The 16,028-nt window shown below is 63.1% G+C and overlaps 1 protein-coding gene across 15 annotated transcripts in view; it reads right to left on the bottom strand.

Annotated features, from left to right (window-relative positions):
* LOC106728660 (translation initiation factor IF-2-like) overlaps positions 1–16,028 on the bottom strand; it is a 71,769-nt gene that overhangs the window by 15,631 nt on the left and 40,110 nt on the right. For 13 of the 15 annotated variants that reach the window (XR_004324383.1, XR_004324382.1, XR_004324381.1 and 10 more), the window contains 3 exons: positions 10,238–10,423; positions 6,414–6,486; positions 3,865–3,926 (listed from right to left, as the gene is read on the bottom strand). Coding sequence is in view for 11 of the 15 variants with exons in the window: in XM_032492456.1 (XP_032348347.1) it covers positions 3,865–3,926; positions 6,414–6,486; positions 10,238–10,423 (321 nt within the window). In the remaining 4 variants the exon portion in view is untranslated. The remainder of the gene's footprint in view (positions 1–3,864; positions 3,927–6,413; positions 6,487–10,237; positions 10,424–16,028) is intronic. The other 2 variants (XR_004324384.1, XM_032492460.1) reach the window with 1 other exon arrangement.

Raw genomic sequence — 16,028 nt, 5'->3', positions numbered from 1 at the left:
CTGCCCCCCTACTGCCACCCCGATTAGGTTTCTCCCCATAAAGCGGCCAGTGTTTCTGCTCGGCAAGCCGTGCCAACAACGGAGTCTGGGAAAAGGCGTGGGGGTGGCATCCGGGGGCCGGGTCTCCCTGCAAACACGGCCGGCCCATAAAGTTAACGAGATGTGTGCACCGGGCAGAGGCCAGCTCGGGCCGGCAGGGGCCAGGCATCCACCGTGGGTCAGGCACACACTGTACGGAGCACCAAACTCAGGAACCAAGACAAGTATCTTAATGTAAAATCAAAAAAACAAAATCAATGCAAAAAGGTCCATGATATAAAACACCAAGCTTAAACCGAGGCAGGATGGAGGGGCGCCGACTGTTGCTCTTGCCCCAGGTTCCCACGGCTCGGCTAAGTGCAAGGGCCACTGGCTGCAACACCCCCAAGAGCAGCCCTCGGGGACAGAAGGCAAAACCGGAGCCGGACTCTGGATTTCTGAGCCCATACTCTTCCCACGGCCCTGGACACCTCTGGGCGGCACAGGTCAGGAGGGTGGGGAAGGGGCCCTCCAGACAGGAGCCCCAGCTCCCCAGGTGCAGCCCATGGGTCGGGGACAGACCCCAGGCCTGCCTTCCTTCTTGGGCTCAAGGTGCTCTCTCGTTGGCACCTTCCCCGCCCAGCCTCCCCACAACAGATGCCCCTGTGCTCTGGGTAGGGGTCTCCCATCCTCAGGAGTCTGTGCTGGCTCCCCACTTTCTTGTCCCCAGAGACCTCCAAGCTCACAAGGGGGAAGGTGGCCAGGCCTGGGCAACGTCCGCTCTCCAGGGAAGGGGTCAAGTGTCATGGACCACAGACGTGTGTCTGGAAGCCCACAGAGTCCTAGCATGCAGGAGGCTGGGAAGGCCCGAGTGGCCCAGGGCCAGGGGGATCCAGCCCAGCTGTGCAGACACACTTGCACCTATGGGGGCCACGGGCACAGAGGTGGGGGCGGGGACTGATGGCTGTAGGGGCGGCCAGGCCACAGTTCGGATCCCTGCTCTGGCTCCAACCAGTGAAGGGAGGGCCTTGGACAAGTTAACCAGCACCTCTGGCCTCAGCGGTCTGCTCTGTCAAGTGAGGCAGGGACACGAGGGCCATCGGAAGGGAGGTCCAGGTGCCTCTGTGCAAAGTGGGGTGTCCGCAGGGGAAGCGGTTATTCACAACTGCGGGGTTTGCTCAGAGTCCAAAGGGAAAAGCCAGGCGCAGAGCCCTCTCTGAGCCCACGGGTGTCTCTGTCTGGCGTTTAACTACTGGGCAACACTTTTAACCTCAAAGGCGTGTATTTATCTGAAAATATTCTCAGTTCAAGCCGCAGTCTGGGTCACAAGGCGCGGAGAGAGAGTAAGGGAGGGGGACCAGATGCAACCACAGCATTAAAACTGCCCGGTGTGAAACCGCGCCGGGGGCAGCCCCACCTGGTGGCAGCCTGGCTGCGGAGCTCCCTGGCCCCCCAGGGAGGCCATGGGCCTGGCCTGGCATACGGACCCTGTGGCACTGGTCTGGGCGTGCCATCATCCTGTCCTTGGCTGGGTTTCCCTTGGGTGGGTGGGGGGGGGAGTAGTGGAGAGGAGCAAACCTCACTTCATGGTGACGGAATGTTCTCTCTGGGAACCGCGAGGAGAGGGGTCTGGGAAGGGCCTGGGGCTGCGCCCAGCAATCTTCCCAGTCTGGAGGGCTTGGCAGGGCCCCAAGGGTCTGGGGAAGCCACGCTGCTGCTCCTGAAGCCCTGCTGTGCCCTCTGCTACCTGTGTGCTGTCCCGTGGGGACCTGACCTTGGCCACACAGAACACAGGGCAAATCTGGCCCCGGGTCCCCGGCCCACCCCACGCTGCCAGAGACGTGACAGCAGTCCCTTTAACACGCGCACACTATCTTCAAACCCCAGCCCCTGCTTCTTTACACAGAAATTTCTGTGAACTTCCTCCAGGAAGTACGCTGACTGCTCTATGAGGACCTACCACCTGGTCCTGCGGGCGGGCACTGAGGCCTGGCAGCCGGCGGAGCCCTGCCCTGTGGTGACACCCAGTGCTGGCTCCCGGGACAACGGCTTCTCCTGTCTCCCTCCAGGCCCCGGCTGCCAGAACTCCCTGGACTGCCTCCCCGGGGTAATGCACTACCGCTGCCTGCGGGGTGCTGGCTGCCGGGCGAGCCTGGTCACACTGTGCACAGAGCAAGAGCACGCGGTGCACAGGGAGACGCCTGCTGCTCCCAGCCTGGAGAGCGCCCTTGGGGGTGCTGCCTTAGGGGGGTTGGTCCCGCAGAGGCGAGGGCTGTGGGTGCAGCGGGGCTGGGCGTGAGCAGGCCCACCCTGGCTCTGGGAGCTGCAGAGCTGCCGAGGCCCAGGCCCCAGGGAAGCACCGCCTGCCTCTCTCAGCAGGGGGCTCACCTCCTCCAGGAAGCCCCCTGCCCTGCTTCCTGAGGACTGGCAGTGCCTGTGTCTGGACCGGAAGCCTGACTGACCCCCGTGGCCCCAGTGTCTGGCCTGGCGCCCGGCCAGGAGCCCAGAGACTCCTCAGGCAGGAAAGGGGGTTGGCGGCCTGAGGGTGCCGCTTCCCTGTCTCTGTGCGCGGCATGTCCAGGGGGCCCCTCCCCCCCTTGTTTCTAGAACTGTCTGCACTGACCCGGTGGCTGCCAGGGACCCCCTCCAGGAGTATGGCTCTCATTGCAGCTCTCCTGGGCGCTGGCTGCAGCGTCTCCGTCCGCTTGGCGGGGAGGCCTGGGGGCGGCGAGGGGCTGGGCAGGGCTGGGTGAGGGGCCAGGGCTCCCAGGCCGCCTCGCCAAGGCAGCGGCTGGTGCCAAGCCCAGGGGAGCCACGGCCAAGGCCGGGCTGGGGCGGGAGGAGGCGCTGGGCTCAGTCCAGGCCACTCGGGGCCGCCCGCCTCGCACACAAGATGGCGGAGGGCGGCGGCCATTTCGCGCAGCGCCGGGCGCCCGCAGCCCGCGGGGAGCACGTCTGTGCTGGAAGCACTCCGAGGCCGGGAGGGCCAGGCAGGGAGAGGGCAGGCAGTGCGCTCTCCGGAACCTTCCTTCCGCCCACGCTCCCAGCTGCCAGGGTCACCAGAAGCCCTGCTGCCCTTTCGAGGGGCTCCGGGTGGTCCCCAGGACAGGCCCCTGCCCCGGCTGTGGCATCAGTGCCCTCCCGCCTTGCGGGGAGGCGGCCCAGCGTGAGGTGGTGACCCGTGAGGAGCTGCGGTGGTGAATGCAGGTTTGCTGCCTCCCAGGCCTAGGCTCCTCCCGGGTGAAAACCCTCCTCTGCTCAGGACCCCCCTGGGGGGTCCTCATTGGCCTGAGGTCAGGGCAGCCTCCAACCAGGAGGCCCAAGGGGCTGTCCTGCGTTCCAGGGACATCCCAGCATAGCTCACCCCGCGGTCCAGGCCAGCACCTCCTTCCTGTCCAGTGAGGGACACCGGCAGGACCCACTCCAGCGATGCATGGCCGCAGCCCCCCTGACCTTCCGTAGCACCAAGGCCCTGCGGGGCTGGGGCCAGAGTCGGCCACAACCGCTTCTTGAGCCTCAAGACTCCTGTCCTGCTTGCCTGTCTTGTGTCTCCTCTGGGGAGCCCCCTCCCTGCCTCCTTTGGACAAGAGGCACAGCCTCTGCCGCCCGAGCAGATGGCGTCCGGGTCAGAACCCCAGACCTAAGGCAGAGACCAGCAGCACCGCCCTGGGGGCCGTGGGTCCAGCCCCAGGCCACCCCTCCCAGCCTGTGCAGAGCTAAAACCCTTGAGAACCATCCCACAAATACCAGGAGACTGCCCGGGGGTCGCCGTGCACTGGCCCTGGCTGCAGCTAGCCGTGGGGTCCCCGAAGGGCAACTGGGTCGGGGGAGACACTACTCACGCACCTCGGGCACAGTGGCGCCCTGCTCTCTGATGGAGGCGGCCAGGTCCAGAGCCGGGGCAGGGCCTGCATCAAGGAATGAGAGAGGGGAATTAGGAGGGAGCCCATGCCTCTTCTACAGGGTGGAGACGCAATGTTGCAGGGCAGGAACCACTGTCCCTGTCGTTTGTGTGACCACAGGTATCCTGACAAGTCCCCAGGCATGAGCAAAACAGCCGTCTTCACCAAGGGCTCTCCCAGGCATGCTCAGGACTCATGCCTGCTTCCGCTGCCGGAGGCCTTGTTCCCTGGACTTTACTGGGCTGGAAGCTCAGCTGTGTCCACCCTGTCCAGCAGCCTGACGTCCCTGCCCCAGCAGGCACAAGTCTGAGCAGCTCTTCTCCAAGAGCACCGTGCCTGCTCAGCCTGGCTTGCCCGGGAGCGCTGAGGCACCAGAACGCCCTTGGCCATCACCCATGTAAAAAGGCTGTCACCCCTTCACCATGCTGTAGCCCCAGACACAGGTCAGATTTATGGCCAGCAACTCTCAACACTGGCTCTGCCATGGGTGCTAAGCCACCGCCCAAGCCTTGATTTCCTGTGAACCCACATCCATGCCAACTCCCAAGGGACAGGGTGGCCTCTATCTGCAGGGTGCCAGGGAGGACAGGGACAATTCCCTTCAGAAAACTGGCCAGCACTGGTTGCCGACTGGGCCCACGTGTCTCCCGTCTGCTGCTGGACGTGGGTGAGGCGGCAGGTGCAGGAGCAGGGAAAAGAGACCAGGGCGCTGCCCAGGGCCTAGACCTCGCCGTCCTAGGCCACCTCTGGGCAGACTCGCAGAAGAACAATTATGAGTTGGTTCAAAAACAAAGCCACCCAAGTGAGTCACTGCCCCCTCTAAACCTTCAATTCTCCCCCAGCTCCAGCCAGCATCCCAAAGGGCTTCCATCACCCCAACAGCCCTGCAGAATCACTGACGAGACTGGAGCTGGGCTGCTCCGAGCCCCGGAGCCTCCAATTCTGGATGGACAGAATGGAGGTGACAGACCACCGTGCCAGGTCCTGGGGAGGAACGAGGAGGGTGTGCACACATGGAGGAGGGTGGCCCTGGGCACGCTCTCATCCTCGCAGTGACCAAGCTGTGTGGTTATCCCGGTGATTACTCAGGTGCTGGGTGAGCACTGAGTAAGCACCGACTGTGTGCACTGGCCTTATCCTCCATCGTTGCACAATGCGCTCTGGGCCCTTCCCCACACATCCTGGGCCTCGGCCACTATGCACGGCCCCCATCACTCTGGCCCAGGAGCCCCTCCAGCCTCCCAGCTGGACCGGCCCGGGCTCCCCTGGACCCCGTCTCCACTCCTGGGGATGTGCCCTCGTGGCCTCCTGCATGTGCCTGGCAGGGTCTGGGGACCAGGTCCCAGAGGCACGTCCTGGTGCCGGCCTGGGTGTTGGCTGCACCTCTTGGGGCCTGTGTTTCATCCGGACCCTGGAGGCCACCACTGCTGCCCAAGAGACATTGTGGGGATTTCACAGTGGCTGCCCAGGAAAGCACCCAGACTCGACGGCCTTGAGCGGAGCCCAGCAGGCCCTGTCTCCCCAGCGACAGCGTGCAGTCCCTGGTCGCTCTGCTCCGTCTACCTCCTCCCCGAGCCCGGGCCTGCTTTCCCTCTGCCTCCGCTGTTCTTCCTTTCCTCTGCTGTGTCCCCTCCCACACCCCTTTCCTCCCTGTCTCTGCTGTCCCCAGGGGCCTCCTCTCCCCAGCACCCGTGTCCTACCCAACCCTTGGGCACCGGCTGGTGCAGGCCCTGGGTGCAGACACACAAGCCCCAGTGCAGTGTCTGCAGAGTCTGGTGGGCAGGCGGGACCTGTAAACATGCGAAGCCCAGATGGCAGAGGGGTCCCAGGTCCTCTCCACACAGACCCAGGAGGCTGGCCCGCCCCTGGCCATGGCAGCAGCAGGGGAGGGGAGATGGTGCCAATCCGGTCCCGCTCTCACACCCCCGCCGACTCCCCAGGAGGCTGGAAGCAGCCAAGCGGGCCTGGCAGACGTCACCTCAGGCTGGCCCCTGGGGGAGGGCCCCACGGACCCTGGGCACGACAGTTCCATCAGGGCACGAGGCGGGAGGGGCAGATGCTGCCAACTGCCCAGCGGTTCCCGGTCCCCAGCCCTTGGCCCACTCGCCCACCACTGACCCCTGCGATGGCTGCCTCCTCGCAAAGGCGGCTTCACCCAACTTAAGTGCAGGAGGGAGCTGGGAGGACAGTCCCGCTTCCTGGGGTGAGACCTGGGCCAGCCCTGACTCCTTATAGACCCTGGGCCCCCTGGCTGCAGAAAGAGGCCGGAGGGGCGGGGCCATGGCGGGAGAGGGCCCAGCTGAGCCCCAGATGTGCGAGAAGCAACCGCCCAGCCCCTCGGTCCTCCAGAGGCCAAGCCAGCATGCGCTTATGTGTGCACATGCGTGTGTTACATGTGCGTGTGTGTCCTTTCAGGCATGCCCAGCCCAGGGTGGTACCTGGAGGGAGGAGGTGGGGAGCTCTGATGTTCAACTTTCAAAACGTTGCACTGACCTGGAGGAGGCGCAGTCATCCAAGCTCCAGGCATCAGTGGGGCAACAAGGTGGCCGGGAAGGAGGGGCAAGACCTGGAGGAGAGAGACGCTGATTCAGTCCTGGGAAGGAGCCCCCAGGCGTGTGGGGGGCGCACCCCCTGCGTCTGTACCCTGTTGGCTCCGGCCCACCCTCCCCTAAGACCCACAGGGCCCAGCACAGCTCAGGGGAAACCCAGAGTCTCTCAGGGGCCACCATGGGCCAGGAGGCCACTGTATCTATGTGACTGTGCCCGAAACACTGCCATTTTCTAGGGTCACCCTCTCTGAGGGGCAGCAGGCCACAGTCCCCTCATCTCACTCATATACCCATAAACCCGAACGGATGAAGCTGGACCCTGCTGAGCTCCAGTGAAGGGAGAGGAGGCCAGGAAAGCACCAGGTTGGGGAGGTTTCTGCCTTTCAGTGGGTTATAAACCCCTGCTGCTTCTCAGGTGCAAAGACTGGGGGTGTCTCACCCCCAGGCTCACTGAAGCCATGGGTGCTCCGGGGGTCACTGTGCATCCCCAAAACTCTGCTAGGAGGTACTCCTAAGAGTTACAGTCGGGTAAACCGAGGCTGAGGGCACCAAAGAAGTCTACCTAGGCAAACAGCTCGTAGGAGGCGGTGGGAGCCAGTGTGCCCACCTCTTGGCACGGCTGTGGGTGTTGATGGTACAGAGCTTGCTCAGAGAGTCTTTGCACCAACGACTCAGCCTGCCTGGGCCTCCCTGATTCCATCTGCTTCAAGGAGGCCAGTCAGTGCCATCATCAGGCCAGAGGGCAGGTGGCGGGGCCACAGCAGACCAGGGAAGCCTTTGCTCTGCTCCCTGGGTCCTGGTCACAGGGCAGGAGCTCTTCGACGGGGACCTGGGAGCCCAGCGTGCCCTACCCACGCCGCGTGGGCTTGGGGCCCCGAGTCACGCCACTCTGGCATCTAACCCTGCCTCCCCTGCACTCACTGCCTAGTGCTTCTCTCGGCCTCAGTTTCCCTGACTGTAGGATGTGGGTAATGAGGTCTGAGCCTGTGAGCGCTGGGAGGTTCCGGGAGAAGCTGGGGTGAGGAGGTCAGCTCAGGCCTGGCTACCGCCGCCTCACAGAGCCTGCGCAGGCTTCCGGCCTCGAGCACATCACTGTCCTGTTTCACAGGAGGGGGAACAGCCCCCCCTCCCCGAGAAGGGGCTGCCCTGAGGCTGCACAGCCCCTGCCTCTCCCACCAGCAGGACGGGCCGAACAAACCCTTCTGCCCGGAAGGAAACCCCGACGGCCCCTCGCGCGTGGCGCCTGGGCTGGGTCGCTCTGCTGCCGTCACTTGAGACAGGACAGGCCCTGCGGCCGACCCAAGAAAGGCCACAGACTGGACACCCTCCCACCGTGTGGGGGTGCCAACGTGCACCCACCCACCCTTCCCTCTGGACGATGAGCAGGGCCCGGTTGGGGCTCAGGAGGGCACCACCCTGGGCCACGCGCTGAACGCCCACGGGCCCAGGGGCTGGGCCTCGCTTCTGTGAACAGCCCAGTTCAGTCGTCCTCTCGCTGACGTTAGCGTCAGAATCAGCACAGGAGCTGGGAGAGGCGAACCAGGACAAGGTCACATCTAGCGGCGACAAACAGGGGGAGATGCTGGCGGCCCCGCAGGCCGCCCCCCGCCTGCTCTGCACACCTGGCGTGTGAATTTCCCTCCTGACAGGCGAGTGGTGCTCCCGCTGCAGAGGCAGGGCAGCTCTGGGGCCCAGGCTGGATCCCTGTGAGCCACACGAGCCACACGTGGCCACGGCCAGATAACCCACTAGGACAGCTGCCCACGGGGCCGTTCTGGGCCAGGGTGCCCCCTCCAACCTCACAGAGGCACTTACAGGATGTCCTCCCTCTGGGACACTCGGTTCCCCTGTATCCTCTCGGTCACTTGCCCAGTGGTGACCACAGAGCAGCCAGCTTAGTGCCCGCTGGGGTCCCACGTGGGCAGAGGCCGTGTCGGGTACTTGGCACACAGAGGCGCCCGGGCGATACCAGCCCCTGGCCTGCTGTCTTCACTCTCCACCTGCTTGCAGTCACCGTGCTTCCTGGTTACACACACGGTGAGTGACGTGCCCTCGGAGCCTTTAAAGATCTCCTGAGAGAGCATCGCTCCACGGCGGGGGGGCCTGAGCCTCCCAAAGCCATCCCCCGCACCCTCTCTTTTTAAATGGAGGTACCGGGGATTGAACCCAGGACCTTGTGCACGCTAAGCACATGCTCTACCGCTGAGCTATACCCAGCCCCCCGGCCATCCTCTCTCTTAATGGGTCAGCCCACGCGGTGTGACAGAAGGGCCCCTGCCTGTCTCAGGATCACCCGTGAACCCCAAGCTGCGGTCCCTCAGGGGCACGAGCCTCCCAAGTTCCAGGGCCCAGGAGGCAGGCTGTCGGGGGAAGCGAGGGGGAGTCGGTCAGACCCACCGCCTCCGCTCGCTGTGTGGCTCCAGGCACAGGACTGCCCTCTCTGGCCCAGTTTCCCGCCGTGAGGTGGGACAGCATGCCGGCCTCGCAGGGCTGTGGCTGGCATTACAGGTGACAAGATGGAAGGCCCAAGCCCAAGGCGGCTCACGGTGACGCTCGCTTCTCCCAGCCCCAAAACCAGCCCGGGGCCGGCACCGCTCAGAGCCCGTCCCCATGGTGTGGGCCCTCGGATGGCAGGGCCAGCCCAGGCCCTCTTGGCGGTTCTTTGTTGAGATGCAGTTCTGTCCTCTGGAAGGCTCTGGCCCGCTGAGGCTGGAAACAGCACCAGGCCCAGCAGGGTGCCCCGGAGGTTGGTCCCCGTCCCACCCCGGGCCCTCCTCACCCCCGTCCATGAGTATCTCTGGCCTCCAGAACATTCCTGCGTCCATCTGCAGGGTGGCCAGGGGCCACTGGGTTCCCGTCTCAGCTCTGTCCTTGTGACAAGCCCCTTCGCCTCCCCGGGCCTCAGTCTCCTCCCTCATCTGTAACACGGGACAGCGATGCCGGCTTCCTCAGACTTACACGCGGGATTAGACACGACGCACGCGGCACAGTGGGGCTCAGTGCCGATCCCCCTGCATGCTTCGAGGATGTAAGAGAAGTCACTCCGTACTCCAGTGTCTGGAGAAATCGCCCCCAGCCTCTTGTCTGACAACTGACCAATGCACCAGGGCCCGGGCCTGAGCGGACACAGCTGGGGCCAGGCCTTGGGCAGGAGGCTCTGAGCACCGGCAGGAACCTTGATGTTGGCCCAGCTGCAGGGCCGAGACCCACGGGCACACAGACCCCCGGGGGCTCAGCCCTGCCTTGTCCACACTTGTCTTCAGCATTCAGCCTGGCTCCTCTTAGCGGCCACTGCAGGAGAAAGGTGCTAACGGATCGTGCTTGGAGCAACCCTCGATTTCTGTGCAGACATGCAGTGGGCAGGACTGAGACCTGGCCCAGGGTGGTGCTGTGCTCGGCCCCCAAGCCCTCAGAGGGGCCCAGGACAGGTTGGGAGGGGTCAGAAGTCAGCCAGCGAGCCCGCGGGCGGCCACAGCCTCCAGCCTCCCTGAGTCACCAGATAACACAACCAGGGTCTGTGCCCAACCCCACCACTTCACTTGGGCCAGAAGAGCTCCCGCAGGGACGTGGGGAGCCGACGGCTACCACGGCAGGCAGAGTGGCCAGGGCACAGGTGCGCCCAAATCCCCAAGGACACGGCACCTAGTGATAGAGCCGCCAGCCCTGGGGAGAGCCTGGGCTCCAGAATCTTCTGGGCTGTGCAGCTGCCAGGAGCCTGGCCTCTCTGAGCCTGTTTTGTATCTTAAAAGGGGGCCCGTTTACACCTACCATCCAAAGCTGTCATCAGAGACGATGAATGAATGCGAAATCCCAAGAGCTTGGCCGGCACACATAGTAGGTCCTCACAAAAGGCAGCCAACACCAGGCTAATCCCCAAGTCTGTTCTGGAAAGCAGGCCGTTGCCAGACGCCAATCTGCTAAGTGGGGTTTGTCTGTCACAAATGAGGTCAGTATCTGGAACGGCAAAACAGCGGGGCCCTGGTGCTAGCGCGAACCCAAAATGGGGTCCTGTTTTCCCTGAAGACGCGTTTCCAGGCATCAAACTTGGAACATCCCTAACACTCATCCAGAGGATGGGCTCTGCCCCAGAGCCTCCCCGAGGACCCCATCTCAGAGCACCCCCCGCCCCCCAAGTCACCTCTGCTCCTTTTAAAAGGACAAAACACTTCCGGATGACGGTGCTGCCCCCACTGTGACCACCTGCACCTTTTGTAAGGTCTCTCTTTTCAGGAAAATGCGCAGAGAGAATTTGGGCCTGTCAGTTTCACTCTGGCCAAGTGCTTAGTTTTGTAATTTAAATGATTTTTTTTCCATTGCAAAAAAGAATAGATGCTCATTAAACACTATTTTGCAAAACTGAGAAAAGGAGAAAGAGGCAGTAAACACTCGGCACCCTGTGCTGTGAGCCCAGCACACAGCACGCTCCCGCCAGAGTCGAGGCTGTGAACGCCAGCGCCAGCCAGCCGGTGTGTCCTCCCAAACCGCCAGGGAACCCCTCCCATCAGGTGACCTTGTCACAATGATCACAACCGCTTACCCCACACAGCCAAGCCCGGGAGAATGGCTGGTCCAGTTTCCCACCTTTCTAACAGACATTAGGATGGACACCTCTTATCTTTACGCATAAATCCTTCCTTGCTCCCCAGGGAGACCCCCCGAAGTGAAGTCCCAGCCCAAAGCCCAGACGTGCTTTCACACGCCTGAGGCAGGCACCTCAAACCCGGCCTCTTAGAACCTTCCAGAGACCCACCCAATGTTGGAGGTGGAGGACAGAGAGATTGTGTGGCAGGTGGGGAAACAGGCTCGCGGCAGCAGAGGGGCTGGCCCGAGGTCTCTCATAGCAGGTCTGTGACAGCGCTGGGGATGCTACCCAGGCCCCTGCCCTCCGGTCAGCGGTCATCTCCCCAAGGTACTTTTAAACGACCTGAATGGATGTTGTCCCAGACCCTCCTCAGCTGGACAAAGATACCAAGCCAAGCCCCTGGAAAGGTGCCGGGCGCTGACACCCTTTTTCATTGTGACGGTGAGTGGTGGGAAGACAAGGGCTGCCACCAGTCCCACCCAGAGCTGACCCAACAGAAACTGGCCACTGCCCGGGGATGGGAGGTGAGGGGCTCGCGGCTTGTGATCACCTCCTGGAGGAAGAGGACCCCAGTGAGGGGCAGGATCGGGCAGGAAATCTGTGAACTGGAAATATCTAATCTAAATGAACGGAATGTGCTGCATCCCACTGATGACATCTGATGGGCGGCCGGATCCGTCTTTCACACCGAGATCGCGGAGGAAGAGGCCCCACGGCCATCCATGGGCATCTCTGAGGGCTTGCAGCCTCGCCCGCAGTGCTCCCTCCGGGCCGCAGGCGTTCAGAGCTCCAGCCTGTCTGCCGGGCGGCGTCACACCGTCTGTGACGAGTGTGGTTTCACAAGCTCCTCGGATTCGCCCTCACAGGGAACGTATTTGGTGCAGGTGGGAAGATGAACTCCATCCGCCGGGTCTCTGAGCACCCTGGGCCACAGGCCAGCGTGCGAGCTTGGTGCCTTGTGCGGCAGCTCGGAGCCCAGAGTCTCCTCTTCTTCTGTTTTAGTCTCTGGATTCCATTTCGTTCATTCATAAAATGTTCCCCAAGAGCCTGCCCTGTGCCAAGCTGGTGATTCTGACCCATCCTTTCCGAGGTGCCCAGTCTCCCAGGGCAGACACACTCATGACTGATCCCCCAACTCTGGGCAGTGGGTCGCAGCGTAGTGGGCACGTGGAGTGGAGAGGGCTTCCAGGAGGAGGTGATTCTGTGCCACAGTCTGGAGAGGTGAGGGGCAGTGCTGCGGAGGGGGACAGGGCAGGTAGTCGGGAGCCTCTCGAGTCCCATGAAGGGGAGACTGGACTTCGGCTGGGAGCTGGAGGAGACCCTGCAGGATGGGTGACAGGGCAGAGGCCTGCCTTGTGGTCATTCCTGGATGGGCAAGACTTGGGCACTGTCTGGCAGGTGGAGAAGGATGTTGGGGAAATGTTGAAAGACAGAAGAACAGGAAGGACCTGGGATGGTCTGGGTGTGGCAAGGAAGGGAGTTCGAGGATGACGGGGCAGGTCTGCAGCTGTGGGGACATCCCCCAGGAATTTTAGCAGGAGGGAGGGAACGGGTGCGGTCACAGCAGAGTGAAGCCCCCAGTGGAGCCATCCAAGGTCAGGCCCTAAGTGGCGCAGCGCCCAGCAGCCCGCCTGGGCCGGCAGTGGCCGCCCCTGCATCCTGGCCGGTGCATGTCTCTCCTCTAGTTCAGACCAAGCAGCCCCAGATTCCAGCCAGAAAATGCACCTTTTTGCTTCTGCCCACCTCCATGGTCTTGGCTGTCCCCCTCCTGTGGCACCAACAGTGACAGCTGCCAGCCCCACCCTGACTTGTCATCTTTCTAATGGACTGCCTCCCAGGCCCTGGCGGCCCGAGGCCCCACACGCAGCTGTGGGCAGAGGGAAGGGTCTGGAGTTTGGGACACTGGCTGGTCTGGCTCGGGCACAACCGTTTAGATCTGTGTGAGGGGCTCAGCCTCTCAGACCTCAGCTTTCTGGCTAGTGGCACATTGGGGTTCCGTGAGGTCACCCCAGATAAAAGACGTCAGGGCCGGCACACAGAGGGCTCTGTCCCCGTGACACAGGCCGAGCCGGGGTGCTGGCCTCGCTGCTCCCCCACCTGCGGGTCTCTGGGGTGCAGAGGACTGAGGCGGGAGGGGCGGTGGAGCCGGCCAGAGGAGCCCGCCCGTAGCCATAAATCACCACGCCAGGCTTTATAATTATCTGGGCACTTAAGCTCCTCTTTCTTCTCTTCCCCCTTTCCCTGGGGAAATTCCCTTCATTTCCTACATTATCCCAGTCTCCCTGTATGTCTAAATCAACCTCGGCCAGCACAGCAGCCAGCTCCTCCGAGCTCACTCCCTCGGCCTACTTTTACCGGGAGGGCAGGCCGGGGCACCATCGTTCAAACCAGAGTTTTGTTCCTGCCCAGGACAGAAAACTGAAGATGCCACCACCCTGCCCTTTGGGCTGCAGTGACCGTGTCCCCAGGGCCTGTCGGCTGCTCCTCCTGCCACCGCGATCAGTCGGCACACTCTGGCGGACTCGGGTGGGAGGCAGGTCCAAAGCTGAGTGGGGAATGGACTCAGCCCCATGGCTCAGACGAGGAAGAGGACACACCGTCGTGAGGGCTACCCAGGGCCAGAAGTTCCAGGTGACCTTGAGAAACGTCAGTGTGTCCGCACTCTCCCTGGAGGTGAGCTGGGTGAGGGTCAGCCCCACTGCGGGTCTGCGGCAATCGAAGACATGCGGCCTGCCGCATTCCCAACAGGGACGTGAGGGTGGATGCCGTTCTGTGCCGCCACCTTCCACGTATCCAGCCCTGACCACAGCTCTCATCTGGTTTTTACACTGACCCGACAGGTCAGGGCTACTATCCCCATTTTACAGCTGAGGATACTGAGGCCCAGGGAGGAAAGCATCTTCCCAAACCACCCGGCAGACCACTCCCCACTGCTCTGAAAGGCCTGCCACCCCCGGACCCCCGTAGAGTCTGCTCCTTGTCATAAGCTGGAAAGTGTCTGCAGTGTGCCAGTGGCAGACACCCAGCAGAGACTGGCCCCCATGACATCTGTGACATTTCATGGTAAGCAAGTGGGAGCTGAGAGTTCTCATGGGAGGAGCCAAACCACCCATTTGGCAGGTGGGGCAAAAAGTCCCCAAGTTGTCACTCATCATCTGCTGTGAAACTCGTGATGCCCAAGAAGTGGGGAAGACGGCTCCTCCACCAGGCTGCCAGGCTGGGTCTGGGGCAGCTGCTGCAGACCAGCCTTGCACGAGCGCTGCAGAGGTAACCGAGCACCAGCGGCCCCCAGGCCTCTCGCAGGCCCCCCAGTCTCCCTGGAGGATGACTGGCTGGTTTTTTTTAAGCTGGATCTCATTTTCTGTCCACATTTCTGACCTGCAGAAACCTCTCGGATAGTTTCCCAGAGCCTTCTGATTCCGTCAGGGGCACGTTTCATGCCTCCACTCACTGCGCTCACAGCCAGGTCACTGGGCACCCAGCAGGTGCCAAGTGGAGCCCGGCGGGCACAGCTGCACAGGCCTCCGGCCGCCCGCAGCCGAGCCGGGCCTCCCCGTGCCCTTGGTCCGCAGGCTCTGGCTGGCCTCGGCCTCTCAAATTTGGTCTCCGGTCAAATTCCATGGCTCCTTCCTTTAAAAAAAAAAAAATCCCCCTTTGAAAACAAACAAAAATCCCAGAATTGAGACTCCAGGAGGCAGGCGTTGCTGCAGCTTCGTTTTCTCTTTCTCTTTCTCTTACGGCACGGTGAGAACCTGAAGAAAACCGTCTACCCTCTCATTTCATAGGGGGTAAACCGAGGCCCAGAGACAGGAGGGGGCTCGTTCACTGGTCCCCGGGACGGCCGGGACAGGAGCCCGACTCGGGCCCTGCGTCTGAACCTCAGCAGCCGCTGGGCCTGGGCCTGGCGAGAAGAAACGGGGTCTGGGCCTGCAGCCTGTTAGGCCCAAGAGCCGCCGCAGCCCTGGGCGGGACTCTGGGCGCTCACTCCACTGAGGGATGTCAGCCAGGACAGGCGGGCCCAGGCCGCTAGGTCCCCTGGTGCGGTAGAGGCCAGTGCTCAGTAAATGCGGGGAAGAAACCCCGGGGGGCAGGCCCTGAACTTCAGGGGCAAGTCTCAAGGAAGGTAGACCCGCTCTAATGGAAACCAGTCAGTGGGCCAAATGCTGTAGGCCCACCCCGCCCCGGTTTCCATGGGGACAGAGGAGGAGGCGGAGCTCTGGCATGGCTGCCACAGCAGATGTGGCCTGTGCAGGGCTGGCGTGGGGCGGTGGGAGGGGCGGCACTGCGCCTGGCAGCAGGGCCCTGGGACGTGGCAGGCCTGGGGCTGGACTCGGTAACAAGCCGGGGGCCATGGGTTTGCCACCTCCAGGAGGCTTCCTGGATTCCCCGGGCACTCGCAAGGGGTGTTCCAGACTAACTCTGCTCCCCACCCGGCTGGGCCCACCCCAGCCTGGCACCCTCTCAGCTTGGGTCTGGGCCTCCCAGAGGGCCCCCTGCCTGTGAGCAGGTGGGTGGGGGCAGACCCGCCAGTCACGCACTAGCCCCTCAGGCCCGAGACCCAGTGCTCCACCAGGTCTGCCCCAGTGCTGCCCGTCCCCTCCCGCGCCCTGAGCCAGGGCCTGCCCAAAGCTGGTGCCCCAACCTGAGACCTGTGGAATCAGGGACAGGAGCACGCCACAGGGGGCCACACAGACGGAGACCGACAGCGGGGTCCCTCAGACAGGACAGGGTCCCCGTTCGCCTGCAGAGATCGGTTTCACAAGAGCTTCTCCTGGCCCAGCCACGGCACCCTGGCACCTCTGTTCTGCCCTCACCTGAGGAAGTGCCCTCACCCTGGAACCCAGTCTTGCAGCAGACCTCAGCACCAGGGACACCCAGCTCCTGGCCCATCCACAGACCCCAAGACAAGGCATGTGCACATCCACGGGAGAGCAGTCAGTGCCTGCAATGGGGCTCACTGTGAAAAACCTGAGAAAA

This window comes from Camelus ferus, chromosome 12, assembly GCF_009834535.1.
Source record: "Camelus ferus isolate YT-003-E chromosome 12, BCGSAC_Cfer_1.0, whole genome shotgun sequence".
In the NCBI taxonomy this organism is placed as follows: domain Eukaryota; kingdom Metazoa; phylum Chordata; class Mammalia; order Artiodactyla; family Camelidae; genus Camelus; species Camelus ferus.
The sequence above is the reverse complement of the archived record's forward strand: the minus strand, read 5'-3'. Positions and strand labels throughout refer to the sequence as shown.